This window comes from Leopardus geoffroyi, chromosome C2 (assembly GCF_018350155.1).
Source record: "Leopardus geoffroyi isolate Oge1 chromosome C2, O.geoffroyi_Oge1_pat1.0, whole genome shotgun sequence".
In the NCBI taxonomy this organism is placed as follows: domain Eukaryota; kingdom Metazoa; phylum Chordata; class Mammalia; order Carnivora; family Felidae; genus Leopardus; species Leopardus geoffroyi.
The window spans coordinates 108,930,909-108,955,746 of record NC_059333.1 but is presented as its reverse complement, the minus strand read 5'-3'; the positions used below and the strand labels follow the sequence as shown (position 1 = coordinate 108,955,746).

General features: G+C 42.1%; 1 protein-coding gene across 3 annotated transcripts in view; it reads left to right on the top strand.

Moving 5' to 3' along the window:
• KCNAB1 (potassium voltage-gated channel subfamily A regulatory beta subunit 1) overlaps positions 1–24,838 on the top strand; it is a 413,540-nt gene that overhangs the window by 11,181 nt on the left and 377,521 nt on the right. The window contains exon 1 of one of the 3 annotated variants that reach the window (XM_045503170.1): positions 15,060–15,496. The exons of the other annotated variants lie outside the window; for them this stretch is intronic. Within the exon in view, the coding sequence (XP_045359126.1) occupies positions 15,255–15,496 (242 nt within the window). The 5' untranslated portion in view covers positions 15,060–15,254. Of the gene's footprint in view, positions 1–15,059; positions 15,497–24,838 lie in introns of those variants that run through there. 3 annotated transcript variants of the gene reach the window in all.

The following is a 24,838-nucleotide window of genomic DNA, read 5'->3' as shown; positions in this document are numbered from 1 at the left end:
TTCATCAGTTGATGGACATTTAGGCTCTTTCCATAACTTGGCTATTGTTGAGAGTGCTGCTATAAACATTGGGGTACAAGTGCCCCTATGCATCAGCACTCCTGTATCCCTTGGGTCAATTCCTAGCAGAGGTATTGCTGGGTCATAGGGTAGGTCTATTTTTAATTTTTTGAGGAACCTCCACACTGTTTTCCAGAGTGGCTGCACCAATTTGCATTCCCACTAACAGTGCAAGAGGGTTGCCGTTTCTCCACATCCTCTCCAGCATCTATAGTCTCCTGATTTGTTCATTTTAGCCACTCTGACTGGCGTGAGGTGGTATCTCAGTGTGGTTTTGATTTGTATTTCCCTGATGAGGAGCGACGTTGAGCATCTTTTCATGTGCCTGTTGGCCATCTGGATGTCTTCTTTAGAGAAGTGTCTATTCATGTTTTCTGCCCATTTCTTCACTGGGTTATTTGTTTTTCGGGTGTGGAGTTTGGTGAGCTCTTTATAGATTTTGGATACTAGCCCTTTGTCCGATATGTCATTTGCAAATATCTTTTCCCATTCCGTTGGTTGCCTTTTAGTTTTGTTGGTTGTTTCCTTTGCTGTGCAGAAGCTTTTTATCTTCATAAGGTCCCAGTAGTTCACTTTTGCTTTTAATTCCCTTGCCTTTGGGGATGTGTCAAGTAAGAAATTGCTGCGGCTGAGGTCAGAGGGTCTTTTCCTGCTTTCTCCTCTAGGGTTTTGATGGTTTCCTGTCTCACATTCAGGTCCTTTATCCATTTTGGTTTATTTTTGTGAATGGTGTGAGAAAGTGGTCTAGTTTCAATCTTTTGCATGTTGCTGTCCAGTTCTCCCAGCACCATTTGTTAAAGAGACTGTCTTTTTTCCATTGGATATTCTTTCCTGCTTTGTCAAAGATGAGTTGGCCATACATTTGTGGGTCTAGTTCTGGGGTTTCTATTCTATTCCATTGGTCTATGTGTCTGTTTTTGTGCCAGTACCATGCTGTCTTGATGATTACAGCTTTGTAGTAGAGGCTAAAGTCTAGGATTGTGATGCCTCCTGCTTTGGTCTTCTTCTTCAAAATTACTTTGGCTATTTGGGGCCTTTTGTGGTTCCATATGAATTTTAGGATTGCTTGTTCTAGTTTCGAGAAGAATGCTGGTACAATTTTGATTGGGATTGCATTGAATTTGTAGATACCTTTGGGTAGTATTGACATTTTGACAATATTTATTCTTCTAATCCATGAGCATGGAATGTTTTTCCATTTCTTTATGTCTTCTTCAATTTCCTTCATAAGCTTTCTATATAAAGCATACAGATCTTTTACATCTTTGGTTAGATTTATTCCTAGGTATTTTATGCTTCTTGGTGCAATTGTGAATGGGATCAGTTTCTTTATTTGTCTTTCTGTTGCTTCATTATTAGTGTATAAGAATGCAACTGATTTCTGTACATTGACTTTGTATCTTGCAACTTTGCTAAATTCATGTATCAGTTCTAGCAGACTTCTGGTGGAGTCTATCGGATTTTCCATGTATAATATCATGTCATTCTGCAAAAAGTGAAAGCTTAACCTCATCTCTGCCAATTTTGATGCCTTTGATTCCTTTTGTTGTCTGATTGCTGATGCTAGCACTTCCAGCACTATGTTAAACAACAGCGGTGAGAGTGGACATCCCTGTCGTGTTCCTGATCTCAGGGGGAAAGCTCTCAGTTTTTCCCCATTGAGGATGATGTTAGCTGTGGGCTTTTCATAAATGGCTTTTATGATCTTTAAGTATGTTCCTTCTATCCCGACTTTCTCGAGGGTTTTTATTCAGAAAGGGTGCTGAATTTTGTCAAAGGCCTTTTCTGCATCGATTGACAGGATCATATGGTTCTTATCTTTTCTTTTATTAATGTGATGTATCACATTGATTGATTTGCGAATGTTGAACCAGCCCTGCATCCCAGGAATGAATCCCTCTTGATCATGGTGAATAATTCTTTTTATATGCTGTTGAATTCGATTTGCTAGTATCTTATTGAGAATTTTTGCATCCATATTCATCAGAGATATTGGCCTGTAGTTCTCTTTTTTTACTGGGTCTCTGTCTGGTTTAGGAATCTTGCCTTGTTTCTTAATACCAGGAAGTGCTTATTGAATCCTTATTATCTACTGAGCACTTTCCTTTGACCATTCAGTTTAATCCCTACCAATAATCAACCAGGTGGCTCTTGTTATCTCCACTTCATGGGAGGAAGGCTTACAAAAGATACTGCCCTAGGTCCAACTCAAGTAAGTGACAGAGCCAGAACTTGAACCTGGGTGGTTGGGTGGCAGATGTCACCTCTTAACCCCACAGAACACTCCCTTTCCCTCATTTGGCTTGATTATAGATCGCTACTGAGATATCACTTGAGTAATTTTACCTTTCACTTTCCATCACAGTATAAGGTTCCTTGATGAGGGATGTGGGAGTCACAGCTCCTTCTCCCTGTTTGAGGTCCTTGAGTTTGGCCTTACATGAGTCTAGCCAAGGGCTGGGGGTGGGGGCTGGAGAGCAGCTTAGATGGCGAAAAAGTCCCTCAGATGGAGAGCAAAGGGCTGCATGATACAGTGGACTGTGAATTTCGGTATTTATTCAGGCTTCTCTCCATGGAAGTTATTTCCATCAAAAGAGCTGTGTAAGAGCAGAGGCTCTGGAAGCCCTCACATGGCATCCTCTATTAGATGAATTTAACTGAATTTCAGATCTTTGGTTTAAGTCAGGGTCTTTGGCCATCTCCCTCTCACACAACTCCAAGAGGAGGCAAACATTACACAGCAACAGCTGCCTTGACCTTTCCAATTTTAGCTCGTGGTCATCACTAAATGGCACATGCTAATGTGCTGCCAGAGATTTTTGCTGTTGTTTTAGGTGCTTTTCTGCTCTCTGGGAGGATGCAGTGTGGTTTTGAGAAACACGTGCTCACATCTGTCTGGAGATGATGATTGAAGTGATGTTTCCTCCCCCTGCAGCCTCTTGAGTCATCAGGCATCAAGTCTTGCAGTTTGGAAGAAAAATCTCCATTCCAAGGCAAGAGAGGTTGGGGGTTTCATGTGCCTTGGTACACACATCACAACCTAATTGCAAACAGAAACTTGCCAAATATTTCTCACCAGGAAATTAAATTTAGCTCCAGGCCAGATATCTGATTCTGGTTCCCAATCTAGGAAGAGTTCTTGAATGCTTATTATGGTTAGGCTAAAAGTGAATGCCCCTCACTAAATAGAGTCCATTGATCTTATTAAGGGACACTCCTGCTGCTAAATCCTGCAGGTTCAGTGACCTGACCTAAGAAAGTTTATTTCTTACTCATGGGAGCCCAGTCAAGAGTAGGATTGTCCCATCAGGTGAAATCCAGGCTGATGAAAGTTCTGTCATTTTTGCTTTTGTTTTCTAAGCTGGCTAGTGACTGAGAATTGACATCGATCCAGCAGACAGAAGAGAGTTTGGAGGTTGATTTGAAGGGTACTTTATGGCCCAGGCCTGTAAGTGGCACCTGTAGGCAGAAGTGACATTGACTGGCACTCAATCACATGACCGTTCTGAACTTCAAAGGAGGATGGAAATGGCGTCCAAATGCATGCCTAGGAAGAGAGAAATGAGCATGATGAACAGCTGGCCAGACTCTGTCACAAAGCCATGGTCAGAGCAGAATAAAGGAAGTGCTGAGGCAGAGTCTGTTTCCTATAACAGGGAGAGATGAAGGGCATTTCTTTACCCTCAAGACCATTCTCTTTGTTCAAAGCCTGACGCACCCACCTGGCGATAGCCACATGGTGGGTCAGTCTCTTTTGGCTTCTCTACTTGGAACTTCCTTTCCTGTTTTACTGAGAAGCCTAGCGTCCCTCAGAAACCCGTAGATGGTGATCTGCTATAAGCTTGGCAAGGACTTGGAACACAGCCTTGCTTACATCAATCCATGAGTGCTCAGCTCCCATTTTGAACCTCTCAGAATTTTTCTTATTGCCCTAAGGATCACTGATGGGTGGGTGAGCAGGAGTTTCCTGCAGTTCGTGTTTTATTCCTCCTCCACTCGGCTGTGAGATGGAGTTGCTGCAGGGCAGGAGGTCATCTCTTCCCATGGTGACAGCCAAAGGCGCTGGCGCCACAGACGCACGCTGATATCTTATGAGGCGGGATCAGGCACATGGAAACAGAAGTCGGAGAGCACTTGTTGAGAGCCAAGAGGGCTCATTAATTTCGTCTGTTATTTCAGAACTGGTCAGGTGTGTTTTTAAGAAGAGCTTCTATGACAGCATGTTCACTCAATTAACGCTCGCGCTTTTCTGGAAGGCACCTACAGGAGTCTTGACAACAGACAAGCCGGTCACTCTGTTCTCAGCAGCAGGATCCAATATGGTTTTGAATGTAATATTATTAAATAATATGGCTTATCATTTATGATGTCCTGGCATTCCTTCCCTGGCTCAACAAGAGCCTCACACAAGATATGTGCATATTTTTGTGTGGAATGGTGAGGAATTTGAGGAAAAATTGGTTAAGAGAATTTGGGTTTGTATTCAATATACTTTTTAAAAAAATTATTACAAATTATTACAAATATTTATAATAGTTCACTTGTCAAAGTCCAACGTGTATTCTATAGCTTCATCTTGTTATTTAATTTGATTACAGCAATAAACATTAAGTATGAGACAAGCTGTCCAAAAGGGCTGTTGAATTATTTAATTACCTCAGGGACTAAGGAGGTGTAGTCAGGGCAAACTATTCCATAAGTGGGATGCATTTGAAAGATCAGCTCTTTCTGTCTCCAAGCGCAGTAATTTGAATGATGTGATCCAAACACCAGTTGCTTGTTGAACAAAACATTAAATGCTTAAATCTGTTTATAATACTTTAGGTTCCAGATGGTCATCTATCCAAAAGAAATGGCAAACAAGTATCAAGTTGAAATGTGTTTTTTAAAGTATTTCCAGTTAAATGAATATCCGATGAAGTCAATATTCAGAATTTAGGATTGCTCTTATATTACTGTTTATGTAATATTGAAAGAATTCCTAACAAGCAAACTAGAAAATTAAACAGAAATTCATTCAAGAGTTTCGATCATCTATTATGTTCAATTCTGGGGATGTAGGGCACATAAGATAGGGTCCTTGCTCTGAATAATCTTGGAGTCCTTTCAGAAAAGACAAGACCACAATAAAGTTTTATTGGTGCCGTATGAGAAGTAGAAATGGAGTGCTATGGAAATAAAGGAGTAATTAGTTCTGCCTGGAGGTAAGGAGACAAGGAAGAGAAATGTCAGGAAAAAATAAACACAAGATGCACCGTTTCAGCGGATTTTTACAAGGAAGATGCAGGAGCTCGTGAGACCATGAGCCAGCAAGGAAGCAGGGAGGAAGGGGCAAGGGAAAGAAAATGCGTGGTCTGTAGCTCAAGAACAAAGCTGATCTTTTCTTAGGCTAGTCATCAGCTAAACCACCAAGTTGCTAGTGATGGAAAGAAGTTTGTGAGAAGGGGCAAGACACTATTTCTAAATGTGGAGATTAGTCACAATTAGGCCTTGCTCATCTGACACTGTCAGAGAACGGAAAGTTTCACTCAAGCGATTTTCCCAGTACCTGAAACTTTCTTTTTTTTTTTTTTTTTTTTTTTTTAATTTTTTTTTCAACGTTTATTTATTTTTGGGACAGAGAGAGACAGAGCATGAACGGGGGAGGGGCAGAGAGAGAGGGAGACACAGAATCGGAAACAGGCTCCAGGCTCTGAGCCATCAGCCCAGAGCCTGATGCGGGGCTCGAACTCACGGACCGCGAGATCGTGACCTGGCTGAAGTCGGACGCTTAACCGACTGCGCCACCCAGGCGCCCCTGAAACTTTCTAATTTCACAGTCAGGGCTCTATTTTTAACTTTTTAAACCTGAAGAAACAACTCGACAACTCTAGTTTATCTTAGTAAATGTCAGCTATTGTGCTATGTTAAACTGTCCTCGGGGACGATTAAGGAATATAGAACTCTTTGCCTTGAAAATCAGAGGCTTTATTTGCTCTTAAATTTTGTCTTCTGTATTTCACCCCCTCCATTACTTTTCCTGTATCCGCGTCTTGCTGTAAATTTTTCTTGCTGCTGTCAATATGCCTGCCTCTCTAATAGCTTTTTCATCTCATTTGCTACCCTTACTCTGCTGGGGAGTGGGAAATAAGAAGCTCCGTTGTGCTTGAATCATGACCAAGAGAGAGTAAATGGTTTATAAACTGAGGTGCCCTCCCAGGAGTTTTGGGACTGGGACTTTGTGATGTCTTATTTGTTCATTTGTTTATTCTCGGTTGTGTTCTATCTAGCAAGGCTGCTAAACAGGTGACCTCTAAAAAATTCAGTCGTTACTTTATTTGAGCTAGCATTTGAATGTGTTTGGGAAAATGCCAAATGCTGAAATTGCTTCACATTGGGGTTTATCTTGGAATACTCCTTAGAGATTTTAGAAGAGCAAACCATGAAGAACACAATTTTTCAAAATGTGGATGGGACCCTTGTACTCTGTTTTATAAATTTCCCCGCAGACAGAACATTCTGTCACAAATAAAGTAAGCAAAATGAAGCTATTCATTTGTCTTCCACAGCAGAAATACACGGAGGGCTTTCCAGTGGATCATGTTTTCAACAGTATTCCTTGGAACATCGGTCAATGGTTAAACATTCACAATTATTACATGGTGAAATGACATTGCAAGAGGCGGTGCGGTGTATTTGGAGATTTAAAATATATAAACTGGGGGTACCTGGATGGCTCAGTTGGTTGAGCACGGACTCTAGCTTAGGTCAGGAACTCATGATTGGCGGGTTCGAGCCCCACATCGGGCTCTGGGCTGATAGCTCGGAGCCTGGAGTCTGCTTCAGATTCTGTGTCTTCCTCTCTCTCTGCCCCTCCCCCACTCACACTCTGTCTCTCTCTCTCTCCCTCTCTCTCTCTCTCAAACAGTAAAAAATTTAAAAACAGTAAAAAAATTAAAAAAAAATATAGACTGATTTAGCTCACTTTGTGGAAGTAGTGTTTTTTCCCCTGTTTTTATGAGGAAGAAACTAAAAACTCAGAGACACTCGCATTACACAGTAGCATATTATCAGCCGAGGATTTAAATCTGTCTGTCTACCTCTAAGCCCATGCTCCTGGAAACTTGCATTTTATTCCAGTCCTCACAATAACTGATTCTAAATGTTGCCCGGTTGGTCTGGATGTTTTTTTCCTTATTTGTAAAACAAGAGAATTGAACGAGTCGATTTCTTTTCTTTTTCTTTTTCTTCTTTTCCTTTTTCTTTTCTTCTCTTATCTTTTATTTCCTTTTTTGTTTTGAGAGAGACAGAGAAAGAGAGAGAGAGCGTGGAGTATGTGTGCACACACGCGAGCAAGTGTGAGCCATGGAGGGGCAGAGGGAGAGGGAGAGAGAATCTTAACCAGGCTCCATGCTCAGTGTGGAGTCCCACATGGGGCTCAGTTTCCCTATCCTGGGTTCATGACCTGAGCTGAAATCCAGAGTTGGATGCTTAACCGACTGAGCCACCCAGGCGCCCCGAACCAGGTGATTTCTAAGATTTCTTAGAGTTGTAGTTAGAATCCTAGATTTTTTAGATTATTGTTACGTGCCTGGAAGAGGATGATGAAGAGATAGATTGGTTCAGCTGGAATGATGCCAAGAAGACCTCACAGCAGTGCATTGTATCACAAAACTGAACGTGTACGTTATTAGGCCTTGCTTTTTATAGCTGGGATTCACTTTTCATGGTGCTGCTCTGTGTCCCAGACTCCCAGCCTTGTCTCTGATACGTTCCTGACCCCAAAAGGATAATGTGTGGAAGATGGGTGAGCCTACGGCAGAGCACATGGAGCAGGGACCATGGAGGTGTGGGATTCTCTGCAACGTTCAAATCTGCTTTCTGAGTAGACGCTTAAGGAGTGATGGGGGGATTTCTTGCCAGATGAAGAGCAAATCAACTTTATCAGATAATATTTCCCTTCTCTTTAGAAAAGAGGAAGTCATATATTTAAAGCCATCCCATCATTTTGAAGTCATGCAACTCATAGCGTTGATGTCCCCTGAAAATGACTGCTTGCTGCATCTACTAGGTCGGCCACGTAAAGCTTTGGCTGCTGTGTGACACTAGGGGGCGCCATCCACACCGACGACAATGCCCAAGGCAGTCCTTGGCGTCGTGTAATACCACCGATATTATAACAATGACCACCATTTATTGGGCCGTGCATTCTGAGCCAGGCACACCAAACACTGTGCTTCCTTTCATCTTCACAACAACCTTATGAAGTAATATGGAGAGGTGTATTTTCCAGAGCAATTGATTGGAGCTCAGCAAGTGCCCATGGTCAATCCACTAGTGTGCTGTAAAAGGTAGGATTCAAATCTAAGTCTTTCTGATTTTGCAGCCCATGCACTTTCCACTATATTCCACCCCCACTCCATGGCCAATGCAGGCTGGGATAAGGGAGGAGCATGTTCTTAGCATCCTGAGAGCATTACTTCAGTAATGACTCAACAGCTTATAACCATAATACTATCCTGGTTTCAAACCTTTAATGGCCCGAGATTACTTAAAAAGAAAGTGTAAAACCTATATAATAGGACTGCGGCCCCTTCTCTCACCCTTCCTTCCTCCTCACCTGCCTCTTTTCCAAGGTACTCTGTGTCCCCAACAGCCACCTTTCAAGGTATTTCTGGCCACAGGGCACCCTTTTGCACATTGGGTCCCATTGGCCATTTCCATTGCATTAGTCTCAGACTAAAGGCCACGTTTTGGCATTTTGGGGGCGACCTTTTGCAGAAAGAACAAGATGGTTACCCTCAAAGTGATGAGGGGAGATTTTGCTGCAAATGACAAACTCTACTCAAAGATGCTTTCCGGTTGTGGATATGGGTCAGTGTGGGATAAATGCAGGATGCCAGTGAAATCCCAAGGGTCAGCCCCACCCATAAGCCCTTCATAGGCCAAGGAAGAGACCTGTACATGTGGTCATCCATAAGTATGCTTCATTTTTGTAAAGCAAGGCTATAATGTATATGCCTCTGTATGTATTAGAAATATGATTGTACATTGAGGAGGGGCTGCTTTATGTTATAATGCAAAAGTACATAATATACAAGCAGCAGGGATAAGGAAAAGATGTAAAGGAGACTGGGACTGAGGGGAGGCCCTGCCTTCAGAGCTGAGGCTGGCTGGGCGGGGCTTTCCATTTGTCCCATGCTGTCATCCCTCACACTGTCACATGTGTTCTCTCCCCAATCCCATCGGAACTGCTGTTGTCTATTATTAGGAACATTTCGTCCTAAAAGGAGGTGAGATGGATTGGCCCTAGCTCATAGCTCACTGCTTTATAAGCTTTACTGGTCTCTCCTCTCCCTCCTGGGAACTCCTCAAGGGCAGGGGTGAGGTTTTCTTCATCGTGTTGCATTGATATGACACGCCCATATTTAACTGTGGTCTCACTGCACACAACTAGACTCCCAGGTGCTTCTGCAAAGGTGGAGAGAAGATGGCAATGACAAGAGGAGAAAGCCCTGTGATGACTCCCAGTGGGACAAGGCAGACATCTCGGTCAGGTGACTGCTCTCATCACAGCATCGCCTGCAGAGCAGTAGCCAGCAGACCCCTGAGTGGGAGTAAGAGCCACAGTTCCCATAAATGATTGGAATAGAGAGACAGGCTCTGATCTGTGGTCTGGTGTCCCTTGTCCAAACTCATTTGAGCAGAGCCAGCCCTCCTTCACCCCAGCCGTGGAAACACAGTCTCCTTGTCCCAGGCCCACTGGCTCTGGCCTCAGTTTTCGATTGTAGGCCAAGACAATTTTTAGATGACTGTGATGTTCCCATAAATCCAAGATATAGTGTTTAACAGGCCATCTCTTTAGCCAAGAAAAATTTTAAAGCAGGCTATATGTGTGACTGGTATATTCCAAGAATAATAGCAGCAATCTCCTGGGTCCCGGTGTCAGAGAGCTAGCTAATAATTCATAGTCTCCAAGCCTCTCCAGTCAACACAGGCAGGATCCTCACCTCTGTAGAATGTCTAGTCCAAGTAGTTTTTCTTCTTAAAAAATTTTTTTAATGTTTACTTATTTTTGAGAGAGAGAGAGAGAGACAGAGACAGAGAGAGAGTGTGAGCAGGGTAGGGGCAGAGCAAGGGGGAGACACAGAATCCAAAGCAGGCTCCAGGCCCTGAGCTGTCAGCACAGAGCCCGACGCAGGGCTCGAACCCATGAGCTGTGAGATCATGACCTGAGCTGAAGTCAGACACTTAACTGACTGAACCACCCAGGTGCCCCGTAGCCTAAGTAGGTTTTTTTTTTTTTTTTTTTAACATTTATTCATTTTTGAGAGACAGAGAGAGACAGAGCATGAGCGGGGAAGGGGCAGAGAGAGGGAGACACAGAATCCGAAGGAGACTCCAGGCTCCGAGCTGTCAGCACAGAGCCCAACGCGGGGCTCGAACTCACGAACTGAGAGATCATGACCTGACCTGAAGTTGGACGCTCAACCGACTGAGTCACCCAGGCACCCCCAAGTTGTTTTTATGATTCACAGAACACCAGACCTAGAAGAATCTTAAGAGATTACCTAAATCTGAGCCAATAAAGAAACTAAGGGGACAGAGATGTCAAGGCCTGCCCATGGTTACATTGTTACCTATGAATGCTGAACAAGTGTGTTTAAAGCCTGCTCACCACCCAGAGCTATATGAGCTTCTATTTGTGACTTCTGATTCTCAGCACCCCATCAGCAGAACATGACCAGAAACATCTCTGTCCTCAGTGGTCTTGTCACTTTTTCTCCACACTGAGATTACATAGTATTTAAAGATTCTGAACAGTATATGATAGTCATTCCTGAGACAGAGAAAGACAGCAAAGCAGACATTAACTGCCCCTCTCAGCTGCTCAGGGGCATTTCTTATAGTATTGTACATTTGCAAGATTTGCATTGGCAGCCAAAGGGGCTTAAAGTTCTTTTATAAACATAGTTTTTATTTGGGGCACCGGGCTGCCCAGTCAGTAGCGTGTGCAACTCTTGATCTCAGGATTGTGAGTTTGAGCCCCATGTTGGGTGTAGAGATTACTTAAAAAAAAAAATCTTAAAAAAAAAAATATATATATATATATATTTTACTCCCCACCTTCAAACTGGGACCTTTTATGACAGTGATCAGCTTTTAGAACTTAATGAAAAGAGATGTTGGTTTCAGACAAATTTTGGCTTTCTCATCCCTCTCTCCTCTCCTGGGCTTGGCTCCATACTCAGAGGGCAGAAAAAGAGAGTGATGTGTTGAACAGGGCTCATGTCTCATTTTCCATGACTTCTTTCACTTCACCTCTGCTTCTTCCTTGTTGGGTATTCCCACTGGGGAGCCACTTCCACGGCTCACAAAGTCAGATGCAACCACGGGCTCGTGTAAGTGGTGGAACAGTAGGTACAACTTTACTTGGGCGCGCCTGTTTCTCCCCGACTCCATCCCGCGGCTTGTGTCCTCTTCTAACTTTTCCTGGCCCCCTCTCTCTAAGCTCTTATTTCCCCCCTGAGATTCAGCTTTGGCTGTGAGCTTGAAAATGGAAAGATTGACAAGAGTAGCTTTTGGAATTTTAAAATTCAAGCAGGCAAACTCTTAACATCTATGAAATGTTGACTGAGCACAAGATACCATGCTGGTTATGATGGAGGTTAAAACTTATACCAGATAGAGTCTGTCCGTCTCTTCAAAGAGCTTATCGCTTAGATGGGGAGTTAGATGTGCACTTGCAGGAGGAGGTATCTAGTACTCTGGGACAATGTGTTATGAGTCTGTGTCTCCCAAGGGAGGTACCAGTACCACTGGCAGACAAGGAGGTGACACGGATGGGGCATTAACTTGGATTCATATTGTAAAGGTGGTGTATTCCTGTGTCAATTTCCTGTCAATTCTTCTGATTACCTTTAAAAAATTAACAGGAGAAAGGAGAAAAAAAGTCTCAGATTTGTGCTAAACACCTAATAATACCTTTTAATTTCTGATATAAAAAACAAAAAGATGTAGGACTCGGGTTCGGAAACTTTGGACACCAACAGTGTCTGGCAGTTTAATAATATTCTTCATCTTTATTATACTTATTTTCTACAGGCTACGCTCTCTTTTATTTCAAGTGATAAAGGTTTTCTATGTGTAATGCTAGTAATATAAGTTTTCCTTACCAAATTTCTTAGCTTGGGCTGCTATAGGAAATTACTACAGACTGTGGTTTCAGCAACAAACGTTTATTTCTCACAGTTCTAGTGGTTGGGAACTCCAAGCCCAGGGTGACTGCATGGTTGGATTTGGGCCAGAACCCTCTTCCCTGGTTTATAGACAGCCGTCTTTTGCTGTGTCCTCACACGGTGGAAAGAGAGCTAGCTAGCTCTCTGGCCTCTTCTTATGAAGGAACTAATCCCCTTCATGAGGGCTCTACCCTCATGATCTAGTTATCTCCCAAAGGTCTCACTTCCCAATGCCATCATAGATTAGATCTCAACATGTGAATTTGGGGGAGGGATACAAACATTCAGCTCATAACACTAAATATATTCATTTAGGTTTAAAAAAAAAAAAAGCAGGTGAATTCCAAATAGTAAATAAATAATGGTAAACGTGGTCCAAAAATAGGACAGAAATCATCAGGTTTTTACAAATGTTTGGAAACAGTTTAGAGGTGTCAAGTGAGTGCTTTAGAAGTGAATTGCAAGAGGAATTTCAAGAGGTAATCATATACCAGGGTCTAGGAGGTAGGGCAAGAATTCCTAGAGGAGGTGAGCTCTCACAGGACATGGGGTGGGGGAGCTCATGTGAGCAAAGCCATGGTGATGGGTGGGGTGGGAGTAGGAAGCCTGTTGGATTGGATGAACCCTTTATGCCCAGGAGTGGTCGCTGGAGGAGAGATGCAGCTGGTATCACAAAGCGAAAAGACCCTTATGTGAGGGGACTTTTTGTTTTCTCTTTTTGACTTTTTCTGTTGAGATCCTTATTGAGTCACATGCAGTTGTAAGGAACAATACAGAGAAATTCCTTCACCCAGTTACTCCCAATGATGATACCTTACAGAACTATAGTTCAATATTACAATTAGGAAATTGATGGTGATGCAAGCCACTGACCTTATTCAGATTTCACTAGTTTTGCATGCACTCATTTGTGTGTGTGTGTGTGTGTGTGTGTGTGTGTGTTAGCTCCAGGCCATTTTATCACACATGTAGAGTGATGTGGCCACCACCATAGTCAAGACACAACAATTCCAGCACAAGAATCCCTCATCTACCCTTTTATAGACTGAGCCACCTCCTTCTCTTTCCAATTCTCTAACCCCTGGCAACCACTAATTGGTTATCCATGTGTGTAATTCTATCAGTTAAAGAATGTGATCTGGATGGAATCATGCAGTATGATGATTTTTGTTTTCTCTTAAGGACCTTATTGAAACATTGGCAACATAAGACATATATTGAACAATTAGAAAACAAGATAAGTAATGATTTTCCCCAGGAAAATTGGGAAGCTGGGAGGGAGTGTTTGTGATATGGTGGGGGAAAGGGAGAGAAAATGAGTCCTATTTGATATGTGTAATTTGGCTTTTTTCCACTCAGCAAATTCCCTTGAGGTCCATTCAAGTCGTTGCGTGTATCAGTAGTTCATTCCTTTTTATTGCTGAATACTATTCCATAGTGTAGATACGCCAAAGTTTAACCATTCACCTGTTATAGGAAATTGGGGTTGTTTCCAGTTTTGGGCTATTTTGAATAAACCTGTTATGGACATCTGTGTATAGTTTCTCTGTGTCAACATAGATTTCATTTCTCTGGGGGAAATAATCCAAGAGTACAACTACTGTGTCCTATGGTAGGTTTGGTATGTGTAGTTTTATAAGAAATTGCCATACTCTTTTCCAATGTACGTCTCCCCCAACAATGTGTGAGTGATTCTGTTTCTCTGAATCTTTGCCAACATGTGGTGTTATTGGTATTTTTATTTAGCCAGTCTGGTGTGTGTAGTAATATCTCATGGGCTTAATCTGCATTTCCCTAATAGCTAATGATGTGGAACTTATTTTCACATGCTTATTTTCCATCCGTATATTTTCTTCAGTGAAACATCCGTTCAGTCTTTTGTCCACCAGCTGATTGGAGTGTTTATGTTTTTATTATTGAGTTTTGAGACTTCTTTGTATGTTCTGGATATAAGCCCGTTGTTGGACATGGTTTGCAAATACTTCCTCCCAGTCCCAGTTGTTTTCATATCCTCTTTACGGGGTCTTTCATGGAGAAAAAGTTTTGAATGTTGATGGCATCTAATTTACTGATTTTTTCTTTTATGGGCTGTGTTTTTGGTGTCAGCTCTAAGAATTCGTCACTTATCCCTAGGTCTTGAAGATTTTCTCCTCTGTTTTTTCCTAGAAGTTTTATGGTTTATATCTATGTCTGTGACACAGTTTGATTTATTTTTTTGTATAAATATGAAGTTGAAGTCAGGGCTCGTTTGTTTTTGTTCGTTTTTGCTTATGGGTGTCCAACTGCTCCAGTACCATTTGTTGAAAAGCTTATCCTTTTTCTATCAAATCGCTCTTACATCTCTGTCAAAAATCACTGGGTCCTATTTGTGTAGGCCTTTTGCTTTTTACAACCATCCTATTGATATTTCCTATCACTTGATAGCAACATCTTAAAAAGAAAAAGACTGATGGACCTTCTACCCAAATGAATCATGTCTCTAGTATAATAAATTATTTGATTACGAAGTACTTAGAGAGGTCTCATTACACACTCATGAATCATCCCCAAGGCCTTATGATCCTTATGAGAACAGAACATTTGGCCTATATCCCACCCAAATATTTCCTTTTACCTAAATAGAAAGACATGGGAAAGAGTGCCCGTATTTTTTCCCCAGGGGCCAATACATAGTTGCTAAAGCTTGACTTTGGGAACTTAACGGGGACAAGAAAAGGGATTGGACTTTGTCAGGGTTTTTTGTTTTGTTTTGTTTTGTTTTCTAAGGTTTCAACAGAGACATGTATCTAGGAGCTCTGCCGGGGACTCCAGAGTCTGCTCACATACAAAAAATAGTAAGGGGCAGCTAAGGAAAACGAGCTGATCCCTTTTAGGGACACACCAAAGCCAGATAACCCAAGTAATCATAGCAAGATACAGCCAGTCTCAGAGCTAAGTACTGTGAAATTAGCTTTGCGTTCTTGGGTTTTGGAAAACATGCATCTGTATAAACCTGCCTGTGCGGACATCCCCAGCCCCAAGCTGGGTCTGCCCAAATCCAGTGAATCGGCTCTGAAATGTAGACGGCACATAGCAGTGACCAAGCCTCCACCTCAGGCAGCCTGCTGGCCGGTGAGGCCTAGTGGCGCAGCGGAACGGAAATATTTGGAGAAGTTTTTACGTGTCCATGGAATTTCATTGCAGGAAACCACCAGAGCAGAGACGGGCATGGCTTACAGGTACTGGCCGGTTGCAATGTTATTCAACCAGGGCACTGCACGGAAGTCAAGGGTTCTTGTTGTTAAAGAAATAAGGACTGAAATAACAGAGCAAACACTGTGTGGAAAAAGGAAAAGAAAAATGAATGCAGGGAGCCCTCTTCTTGGTCTGCCTTAGTTTCTTGCGCTCTATATTGTCTACTTTCTCTTTGCTTAAAGGGTTACATAGAGGATAGTCAGGCTCTCTGTGGAGGATCCTAACCGTGTGTTGCCTGTAGAAACAATATCTTTGGCTTTGAGGAGGTAGGTGACGTAGCAGGTCTTAATGAAGAACGGGGGCTCTATTCTTCTTAAGGGAATTTACAAATTAAGAGTAGGCTTTTTTTAATATGCTGCCTGGATGTTAAGGCCGTTATTTTCTTCTAAGTCTGAATCATGTGGTCTGTGCTAATGGTTAATAAAGTAGCTCACGAACAAGTTCTTCTTGAAACGACGGCACTTTTTATCATTGCAGCCTGAGATAAATTACTGGCTGTTCTCTAAACTTCCAACACCATCATTTATTCTGTGAAAGATTAACAAAAGGGAGAAGTTTTCCCCTGGTGTGGGGTTGGGTGTGTAATCTTCATAAAGTGTTCTGAGATGGGAAGTATCATTCTTTGTCAGAGCAATTATTGTCCAAACCTCGCTAAGACATGCCTGTGCTTAGCTGAATCACCCAGGGGCACCGACACTAATGCTTGCCTGACAAATGCCTAGAGTTTTAAATATCCAAGAAACTGAGCAAAAGCCATTCAGAAGGACAAGGGTGTTGAAAACGGAAAAAAGAATTTAACATTCATGAAGAACGGCTGTCCTAGCTCAAGTCAAAGCTTTTCCTTCTCCAGAGTAAGATTGTTTTTGCAGGGACATGATGTCTCCAATGATTTCACTTTTCCATAATCTAAAGGTCTATTTTAGTGTAGTAGATACTGCCCTAGTTTTATCGTCTAATTTGGCTAATAAAGCAATTTGCAACGAAATGACTTCTTTCTGTGGAGAGCAATGTGTTTCACACAGACTCTTTATGCAATAAAGGGCTCATGCAGAAGAGGAACTCTTCTAGGTTTACGGAGATTATAAACATACCACAGCCCACCCCAACATGCTTTGGAAATGGAGCCTACGAAGAATCTAACCACCTTTCCAAGAGAACTCATGGCTCCATACACCGGGATGGAGGAGATGCTGATGTTCCTCAATCACCTTTCCCGAATCTGGCTTCCACAAGAAGGAGCTGTCTTCTCTCTCCATCTCCTCCCATTCTCTTCTCTACGCTTTCCTTGACCCTCAGTGGTGGCAGGATGGTGATGTCTGAATGTAGATCAGTTGAGGATGAACTGTTTCATTAAAAAAAAAATCTCTCTCTGCATCTCTGTCACAGGATGGGTGGTTTTACCACGAACTCTTGAATTTTTTTTTTGTTAATGTTTATTTTTGAGAGAGAGAGAGAGAGAGAGAGAGAGAGCGAGCAGGGGAGAAGAAGAAAGAGAGGGAGACACAGAATCTGAAGCAGGCTCCAGGCTCTGAGCTGTCAGCACAGAGCCCTACGCGGGGCTTGAACTCATGAGCTGTGAGATCATGACCTGAGCCGAAGTCAGCCACCAAACTTACTGAGCCACCCAGGCGTCCCAGCCATGAACTCTTTATAAACCTTCAGAGGACATGCATCTTTCTCTCAGGAGTCCTGGTTTGAATGTCAGTTAGACCTCTTGTGATGTGTGCCAATGTTCAGACGAAGATAGGTTCTGAATATGTTTTTAAATGGTTCTGAAGCAGAGGAATGATCCCTCCTCAAGTAGATAAAAGCAAGGGTGTCCTTGTTGAAGCTGGGGGCCTGGAGCCCACCTGCTTGAGGGGAGCAGTCATCCCCCAGTCTGGCCCTGGAGGCCCCCCTGTCATTCCCATACTCCCATGGTTTGAGAATACGGTTCCAAGGGGACTCTTCATAAGGCTTGGGGAACAAGGCTCTGTGACCTTGAGGGTGCTTGGTCCTGTCACAGAGATGGGCTCTTGGGCAAGGTTCTGTGTCACTCGGCAACACTAGTAACAAGTGGGACCTAGAAGAGTGAAGCTCCGGGATCAGAATTTGAGCAGACACAAGTTCAGTTAAATGGATACTTGGCCCCAGGGAAGAGCCAAAGCTCTGTATTATGATGGGTTGCTGTGCTTTACCACCCCTTCCTCCATTATTCCTCCCGTCCCCCTCCCTCCAACCTGAAGCACGTCTCCTTTCTCTAGATTCCCATAGTAATTTGTCTATTCTTTCAAGACCCTTATTAATCACCCTTATTTAAAACATCCTCCTCTGAACATTAGGGAGGGATTTTTAGGGAAGAGAACCCAGCTTCTCTCTGTTCTAACACCAACTTGGCTTTTGGCCATGACTTCTTTTTTGCTTTTTAAGTGTTTTACTTTAATTCCAGTATAGTTGACACACAATGAATGTTATATTAGTTTCAGGTGTACAATATAGTGATTCAGCAGTTCTGTACATGACTCAGTGCTCATCATGATATGTGTACTCTTAATCCCCTTCACCTATCTCACTCACCCCACCCACCTTCCCCCATAACCATCAGTTTGTTCTCTACAGTTGAGTCTGTTTCTTGGTTTTTTCCCCTTTGTTCATTTGTTTTGTTTCTTAAATCCTATATATGAGTGAAATCATATTGGCTGTGACTTCTCATAAACCTAGTATTAAGTGAGAAGGTGAATTTCATATTCTTGTTTCCTTATCCTGATTTCCAACTGCCCTCCAACCATGGCTTTGTCAAACAAAATACCTTGTTTCATCTTGCCTTTTCTATTTTCTTCTTTCTGAAGGATATTATTTCATGTGTACTGGAAAGAGAATGGGCTTTAGAGTTAACCAGAAGAGAGTTCAAATCCTAGCTCTTCTGCTTTACAAACTGTGTGACATTAATCTGGCTGTGACATGTAAGTGCCTGACACACAGCAGGTGCTCATTGATAGAAGTTCCTCTCCTGCTTATTTTGTAGACTCTGTCATTCATTCTAGGGGAGGGGATGAAAACCCCTATGGCTGAAATGTACACAGGGGTAAGACAGAATATTTTATAAGAATATAAGAATATCACATGATAAGACAGAACATCTCTCAGAAAGAAAAGAAGGAATAAAAAGATATCTGCAGTAATTCACAGTCTGTGTAGGTTTTCATGCTGAGCTTTAGAATTCTGAGAGGTCTGAAGGAGCCGGTGAGCTGTTTTCTCTTCCTAATTTGGTCAGATGCCACTGCAGCCTTCAGCCCAATACCAGCTGCTTGGGTCCCTCGATCATCTGTGAGAGAGCATTCTGTTGTGTTTCCATGGAGACTTGTTTTATTTCTAACTGAGGGTGACCAGGAGAGGAAAAAAATCAGTAAATATGCAAACACATGTATCAACTGAAAAGAAACTGGAGGGAATTGTTTGAACGTGGTGTAAAAAGTGCCAAGTTGCTGTGTAGATCCTTCTGTTGGCTTAGAATTTTCTGCAAAAATAGAAGGTTTTTGTGGATTCATTTTATTAGTGTCTATAAAATAGTTACCCAAGGGAGTCCTTTAGTCATTTCTAAGAGGCGCAAAGTCAATTGTCTCTATTACACAGCGTTGAAATCTGAGCCAGATAATAAACCTGAGCTTAAGTCGAGGTTAAAGTACACTGAGAGATAATTTTATGGACAAAACACAAAAAATATCTAGACTGAGTAAGGATGCAGCAAACACCGAGCTTTGAAGCAATTTTATAATTAGCCGGGAGGAACTTACACAGATGTAAAATGAAAGTCTAATTCAGGGATCAGCAATTTTTTTCCCATAAAAGTCCAGGTAGTAAATATTTTAGGCCAGGGGCCACATCCACCTTTGTCATAGCTACTGAACTCTGCTGTGGGAGGGTGAAACCAATCATTGACAGTAAGTGAACGAGTGGGTGTGGCTGTGTTCCGGTAAAACTTTATGGGCACTGAATTATGACACTGAGTTTTACATAATTTCTGCACATCATAAACCATCTTCCTTTTTTCTCCCAAACGATGAAAAAATGTACAGGTCAATCTTAACTTGAGGACCATACAAAAACAACTGGATTTGGCCAATAGGCCACAGTTTGCTGGCCTCTGGTCTAGAAAACAAAGCTTTCAGTTGCATGAAGTTATTTATCTATCTATCCATTTATTTATTTATTTGTATATATTTTTAAACTTCTTTGTTTCCAGAGGTATTAAAGTACCCAAATGCATATAATTCAGAAAGATAAAAATAACAAAGAGGAAGAAATGAGTTCAAGAAAGATTAAGAGCAGCCAGGGAAGACATGTTGTCCGGGGTGAGGTGAGCAAGCCATGTGCAAGCCATGTGCTTGGACCAGAGTTGGCTCTGTGCTTCCCAGCGGCACCAAATTGTAGATAGTGAAATGGAGCTCTTTACAACAGTCATGGGGTCCTTGAGGTAGGTAAGGATAGGCCACTTGAGCGGTGTTGGCACATCTTTTTTTTTAATCTGGATCCCGGAGCAAAATTTCTCTCATGGTTCTTCTTTATGTAATTAGTAACATCCTCAAAAATATCCTTACAGTAAACACAGCAGTGAGGTTCCTAGGGCTCTTTACTGTGGATCCCCTAACATTAACAGTGGCATTGCTGCAAAAAATAATTCAGCGAAAGCAAGCAGGTGGCTAGCGAAGAAGTGACATTGGCTTAATAGAAACATCAGTTTGAGATTATTTACGCTTAAAAAATTCCCTATTAATGATGATGCAGCTTTCACTATTCTTTTACAGTAACAGGGCTTGTCCAGATTCATGCAATGAACTAATTGTTTCCCAAATTAAAAAAAAAAGTTCTGTTATTTGCAAACCAAAGAGAACACTTCTCATATTCTGGAGCTGATGGTGAAGAAGGAGCAGAAGAAAAGGAGAGGCAGGGGGATGTCTTAAAATTACTGACAGATCTTAGAGATGATCTCCAGTTTCTGGTCTTACAGCTGAAGAGAAGCAAGGCTGCAATGTTGGGTGACTAGCCTGAGGTTGCATTTGCAGCCAGCAGCAAAGCTGGGACGAGAACCCCTGTACCTCGGGACCCAGTCCAGTGCTTTCTCTCCACTCTCCATATTTATTCCCAGCCCCCTAGTTCCCATCCCAGCCCATGCCCATCCATGCACGCACGTGTGCATACACCCGTGTGCCCACACTGCTTCCTGGGCATGCTGCAGTCCCGGTCACATTCACCATCCTGCTCTGGTCTACTTTTCTGGTCACCTGTCTTTTTTGCTCTGCTCTGCAACCTGCTTCGGTCCTATTGCTCTGCACACGGATCCTCCACCCCTGACCTGGACCACTGGGTCTCCACTCATCATAACTTGCTGCAACTAGAATATTCTTATACATCCTCCTTGCCTAGGCAAATCCAACTCACAGTCTTCTCTCTTACAGAATGACCTGTCTTTGCTCCACATAGATTTGGATTGTTAGTTATTTGTGTGTGTGTGTGTGTGTGTGTGTGTCTTATTCTCAAAATTATGTTGCTGTTACCTTGAGGACCAAGGACCAGAGCTTATAATATTTTGCAGTCCTCCCTTTGACAGTGCTCAGTACATGTGTATTGCTTGACTGGGGTGCATCTACTTAGAAGTTGGGGAGCAGAAAGAAAGACATTAAAGAGCAAGAAGTAGGGACTTCTTCCCCCACTAATAGTGCTCTAACTTCATATTTGCTCCTGTGTCTTAGACGCAATATGTTACCTAACCTTGCTGATCCTCAGTTTCCTCATCTGTAAAATGGACCCAGTTGAAGTTACCTTACAACACTGTTGTAAGACTAAAATGAAGTCACACATGGCTTAGGTCACCCCCTGCGGGATTGGGAGATTGAGCTCTCTTGCTCCAACCTCCTTCTCAGCCAATCTTGGGAACCCACGATGTAGTCAGTTTCCAGAGGGTTGAAAGGAAATGTGTGTAACAATGTATCTAACAAAGAGAGGGGCAAAAATAACACCTACAAATTGAGTTTTGCAAAACACTGGGCATACCACCCTCCTTTCCTCACTTGCTTTTATAATTTTTTTTCTTCTATTGGAAGCTGTCCTTAGGATCTATTGAGAAAATGTGCGGTTTTTTCCTTTCACCTCACGCATAGCCCAAAACAGCTTCATGAAGCATTGTAATAAATTACTCTCCAAATGGTGTATATGAAGATAAAGATAATCTTTTATCAATCTGTGTATTTCCAGTGCCTAGCATTGTGGCCAGAACAGAAATATTTGAAACAGAATATAATTAAAAGCCCAAAACTCACACCAGCTCACAATACCTCTCCCGTCAGCTTGCCACAGTATCTGAGACGTTCTCCAACTAGAGGCATCAGTGCTGTTAAAATAGAAGTATTAATCCAAGCTAAGAGGCAGCTGACCGAGGCAAAGACAAGATATTGGCCAGACCTGACCTGAAAACAGAGAAGGCAGAAAGAAAGTTTCTAGACCAGATCAAGAGGAAAGCTTGTGTGTCAGGGCACAGGTACGGAGCTACAGGTTGACGTACGGGGACATAGGAGGGAAGGAACTGAAGAAGAGGATAGGAAAGCTAGAGAGAAACCTCACTCACTCGACTGCTTTCTCAAAGAGGTGGGGCAAAGTGACTAAGAGCATTCGTTAACTGGTAGTTTTCACTGGTCTCTCGATGGAGATTCTAAGGACAAGTAGAATTATTTTCACTCTGAAAACCTTTTCCTGGGTTCTGTCCTAGTGATAAGATGATGTCCCAGCTTCGGGATTTGAAGTCCACCTTCCTTCTTCCCTCTTTCTCTGATCTCTGGCTTCCTTACCCATAAAATGAAAACAAACCCTCCTTCACGGGATAATAATATTCATGCAAAGGCACAAATAGTGGGCACTCAGGAAAGACTGTCCCCATCTTGCTCTTCCTCCTTTTCATCATTCCCATAGTACAGCGTAGAAACTGAAAATTATTTCTATTCCCAAATTGAACTCACTGTCTTCTTTCCAGCCCCTCACTTCTAACCCCCAAACAAAATCCCTTTGCAATGCATTCCCGTGACCTACTTTTTTCACAAAATGCTTGGCGCACTCAGACCTACTTGAAAAGGAGCTATGGCCATGACCGTGAAAATTAAAAGGCTAATAAATAAATAAATAAATAAATAAATAAATAAATAAAAACTAATAAATGCTCCCTGTGCAGGGGGTTATATTTTCTACATTAAAAAAAAAAAACCTACATGGTTTATTTTAGACTGGCCTAATTTTGGTCAGTCGCGAGGCCTGTGCTAATTTGCTCTGAGCCCTCTGTGGCTCTCCTGGCCTCAACATTTCTGGAGGAACTTCAGTGACAGGGAGATGGTTCAGACCCAGAATGTGTGTGATGACCTGAAATCTGAATAGGCTGCTGGTGAAGGGGCTCAAAGGCTTAGTGAAAGGGGCCTATTCAGAATGGAGCAGAATGTTTATTTCCTTTTGAATGTAACACAAGTTCTAAAATAAGTAGGTTTTAAAAGTGTCAGTTTAGATAGAAAATGCTTTAAAATTTAAGCAAAAGTGAGAGATGCGTGCCACTTGGAGTTGAAATATTATTTCTGTTCTGTTTTGAAATTTCCACTTGTGTTTTTCCAAGGGAAAAGTTGCTTTGTTTATGTAACTGAATAAAAACATTTGAAATTCACGGCTCCAGAACAAGAGTGGGTTATATGAACCCACGTTTTCTCATATAGAAATTCTTGATGGCGGTTTAAAAAAAAAAAAAAAGAAATAGCACTGAGACCTGGTTTTTCTGACCAAGGAGCTACTGTAGGTCCAATATGTACTCACTCAAGGTGGGGGGAGGGGACGGGGGGAAGACTTCCGAATTTCCCTGCAGTTTCTGAGAATGCCACTAGGATGCGCTATTTCATAAAGAAAACTAAGCCCCCGGGTTCCTTAACCACAGCTCGCAGAAATCTTTACACTTTCCCCAGATAATCCTAGACCAGAATTTAAATTCTAATCTGTATATTTTCCTTGATTCTGGAAATTAAGAAGTATCTTTTTTGGTACCACGTGGCAAATGTCCTATAGCGAGAAAAAATAAATTATGGCCAGCATATTCTCAGGATTCTGAGAAGCCCTGACCCATAGCAAGCCTATGTTATTATAACCTATATAAGTTAGATATTTGATAGAGCAAATTTCTGTGTCCGGGAGTTTCCAACACGGGGGATTCTGAAGCTCACCACAAACCTCTGGGGCATGGCTGGTGGAGAAAAGAAAGGCATACGCCTCACCTCCTTGGCCTTGCTTTAGAGAACGTTCTATTGATGTCTTTTGCCCCATCTTGGTTGCAGGCACCTTGTTGCACAGTTGAGATGGAGCAGGTGTAGGGAATCTGGAAGCAGAGTGTCATCAGCGTTGTCAGAGAGAAGGCTAGCTTAGAATCCACGGTAGTTCGGTAGTTCGTAGTACATTACCCCTCAGGTCTGGCTCAGCACCAAATTAAGAGGTGGAGGAATAATGGTGCCCTTCCTCCTCTGTATTCATGGCTCATTTTCATTTATATGGGACACCTCTCCACACTTATTGCTTTAGCTTCTTTTCTAGTGATTCCTCTGCCTGTCCCTAGCTAATTATGAACTGATACTCCCTAAGATTTCAGTTATATATCTTGTGATGTATGCCAATGTTCAGATGAAGATATGTTCTAAGTCTTTGTGTTTCAAACAATTATGAAGCAAAAGGACATTTTGTTTTCAAAAGGAGAAAACAAAGCGGACCCAGTTGATGTGGAGAAATTGGGGTGGTCTGCAAATATGTCACATCCAAAGAAATGAACCTCTAATCATGACAGTCCAGGTAGTAGAGGAGCTATTTTTAGACAACCTACCTAGTTCTTAAAACCAGATTATAAAAAAAAATTATTTTGAAAATAATTTCAGTCTCACAGGAACTTATAAGAATACAAAGAATTTTTAGGCACTTGATTTTTTAACATATTGTGAAGATTTTGCCCCAATTGCGTTAACCTTTGCACATTTTCTTACGTGCTTGCTGCCTGCACCCCTCCCCCCACCTCCCAATTTGTTTTTCCAAGAGAGTAAGTTTGAGAGTAAATTACATATGTTATGGCCCTTTAACCCTTACATACACCCCTACACGTTTTCCAACTTCAGTTACATTTCCATGGTATGCTACTTTTATATGATGTATACCATCTGTATTCCAATTTCGTCAGCTGACACAATAATGCCCTTTCAAGCAATTTTTTTTTTCTCCACTAGTACTAGATCCGGTTTAGGATCACAGTTTAGTTGTCATGTCTTTTTAGTTTCCGTCAATCTGGA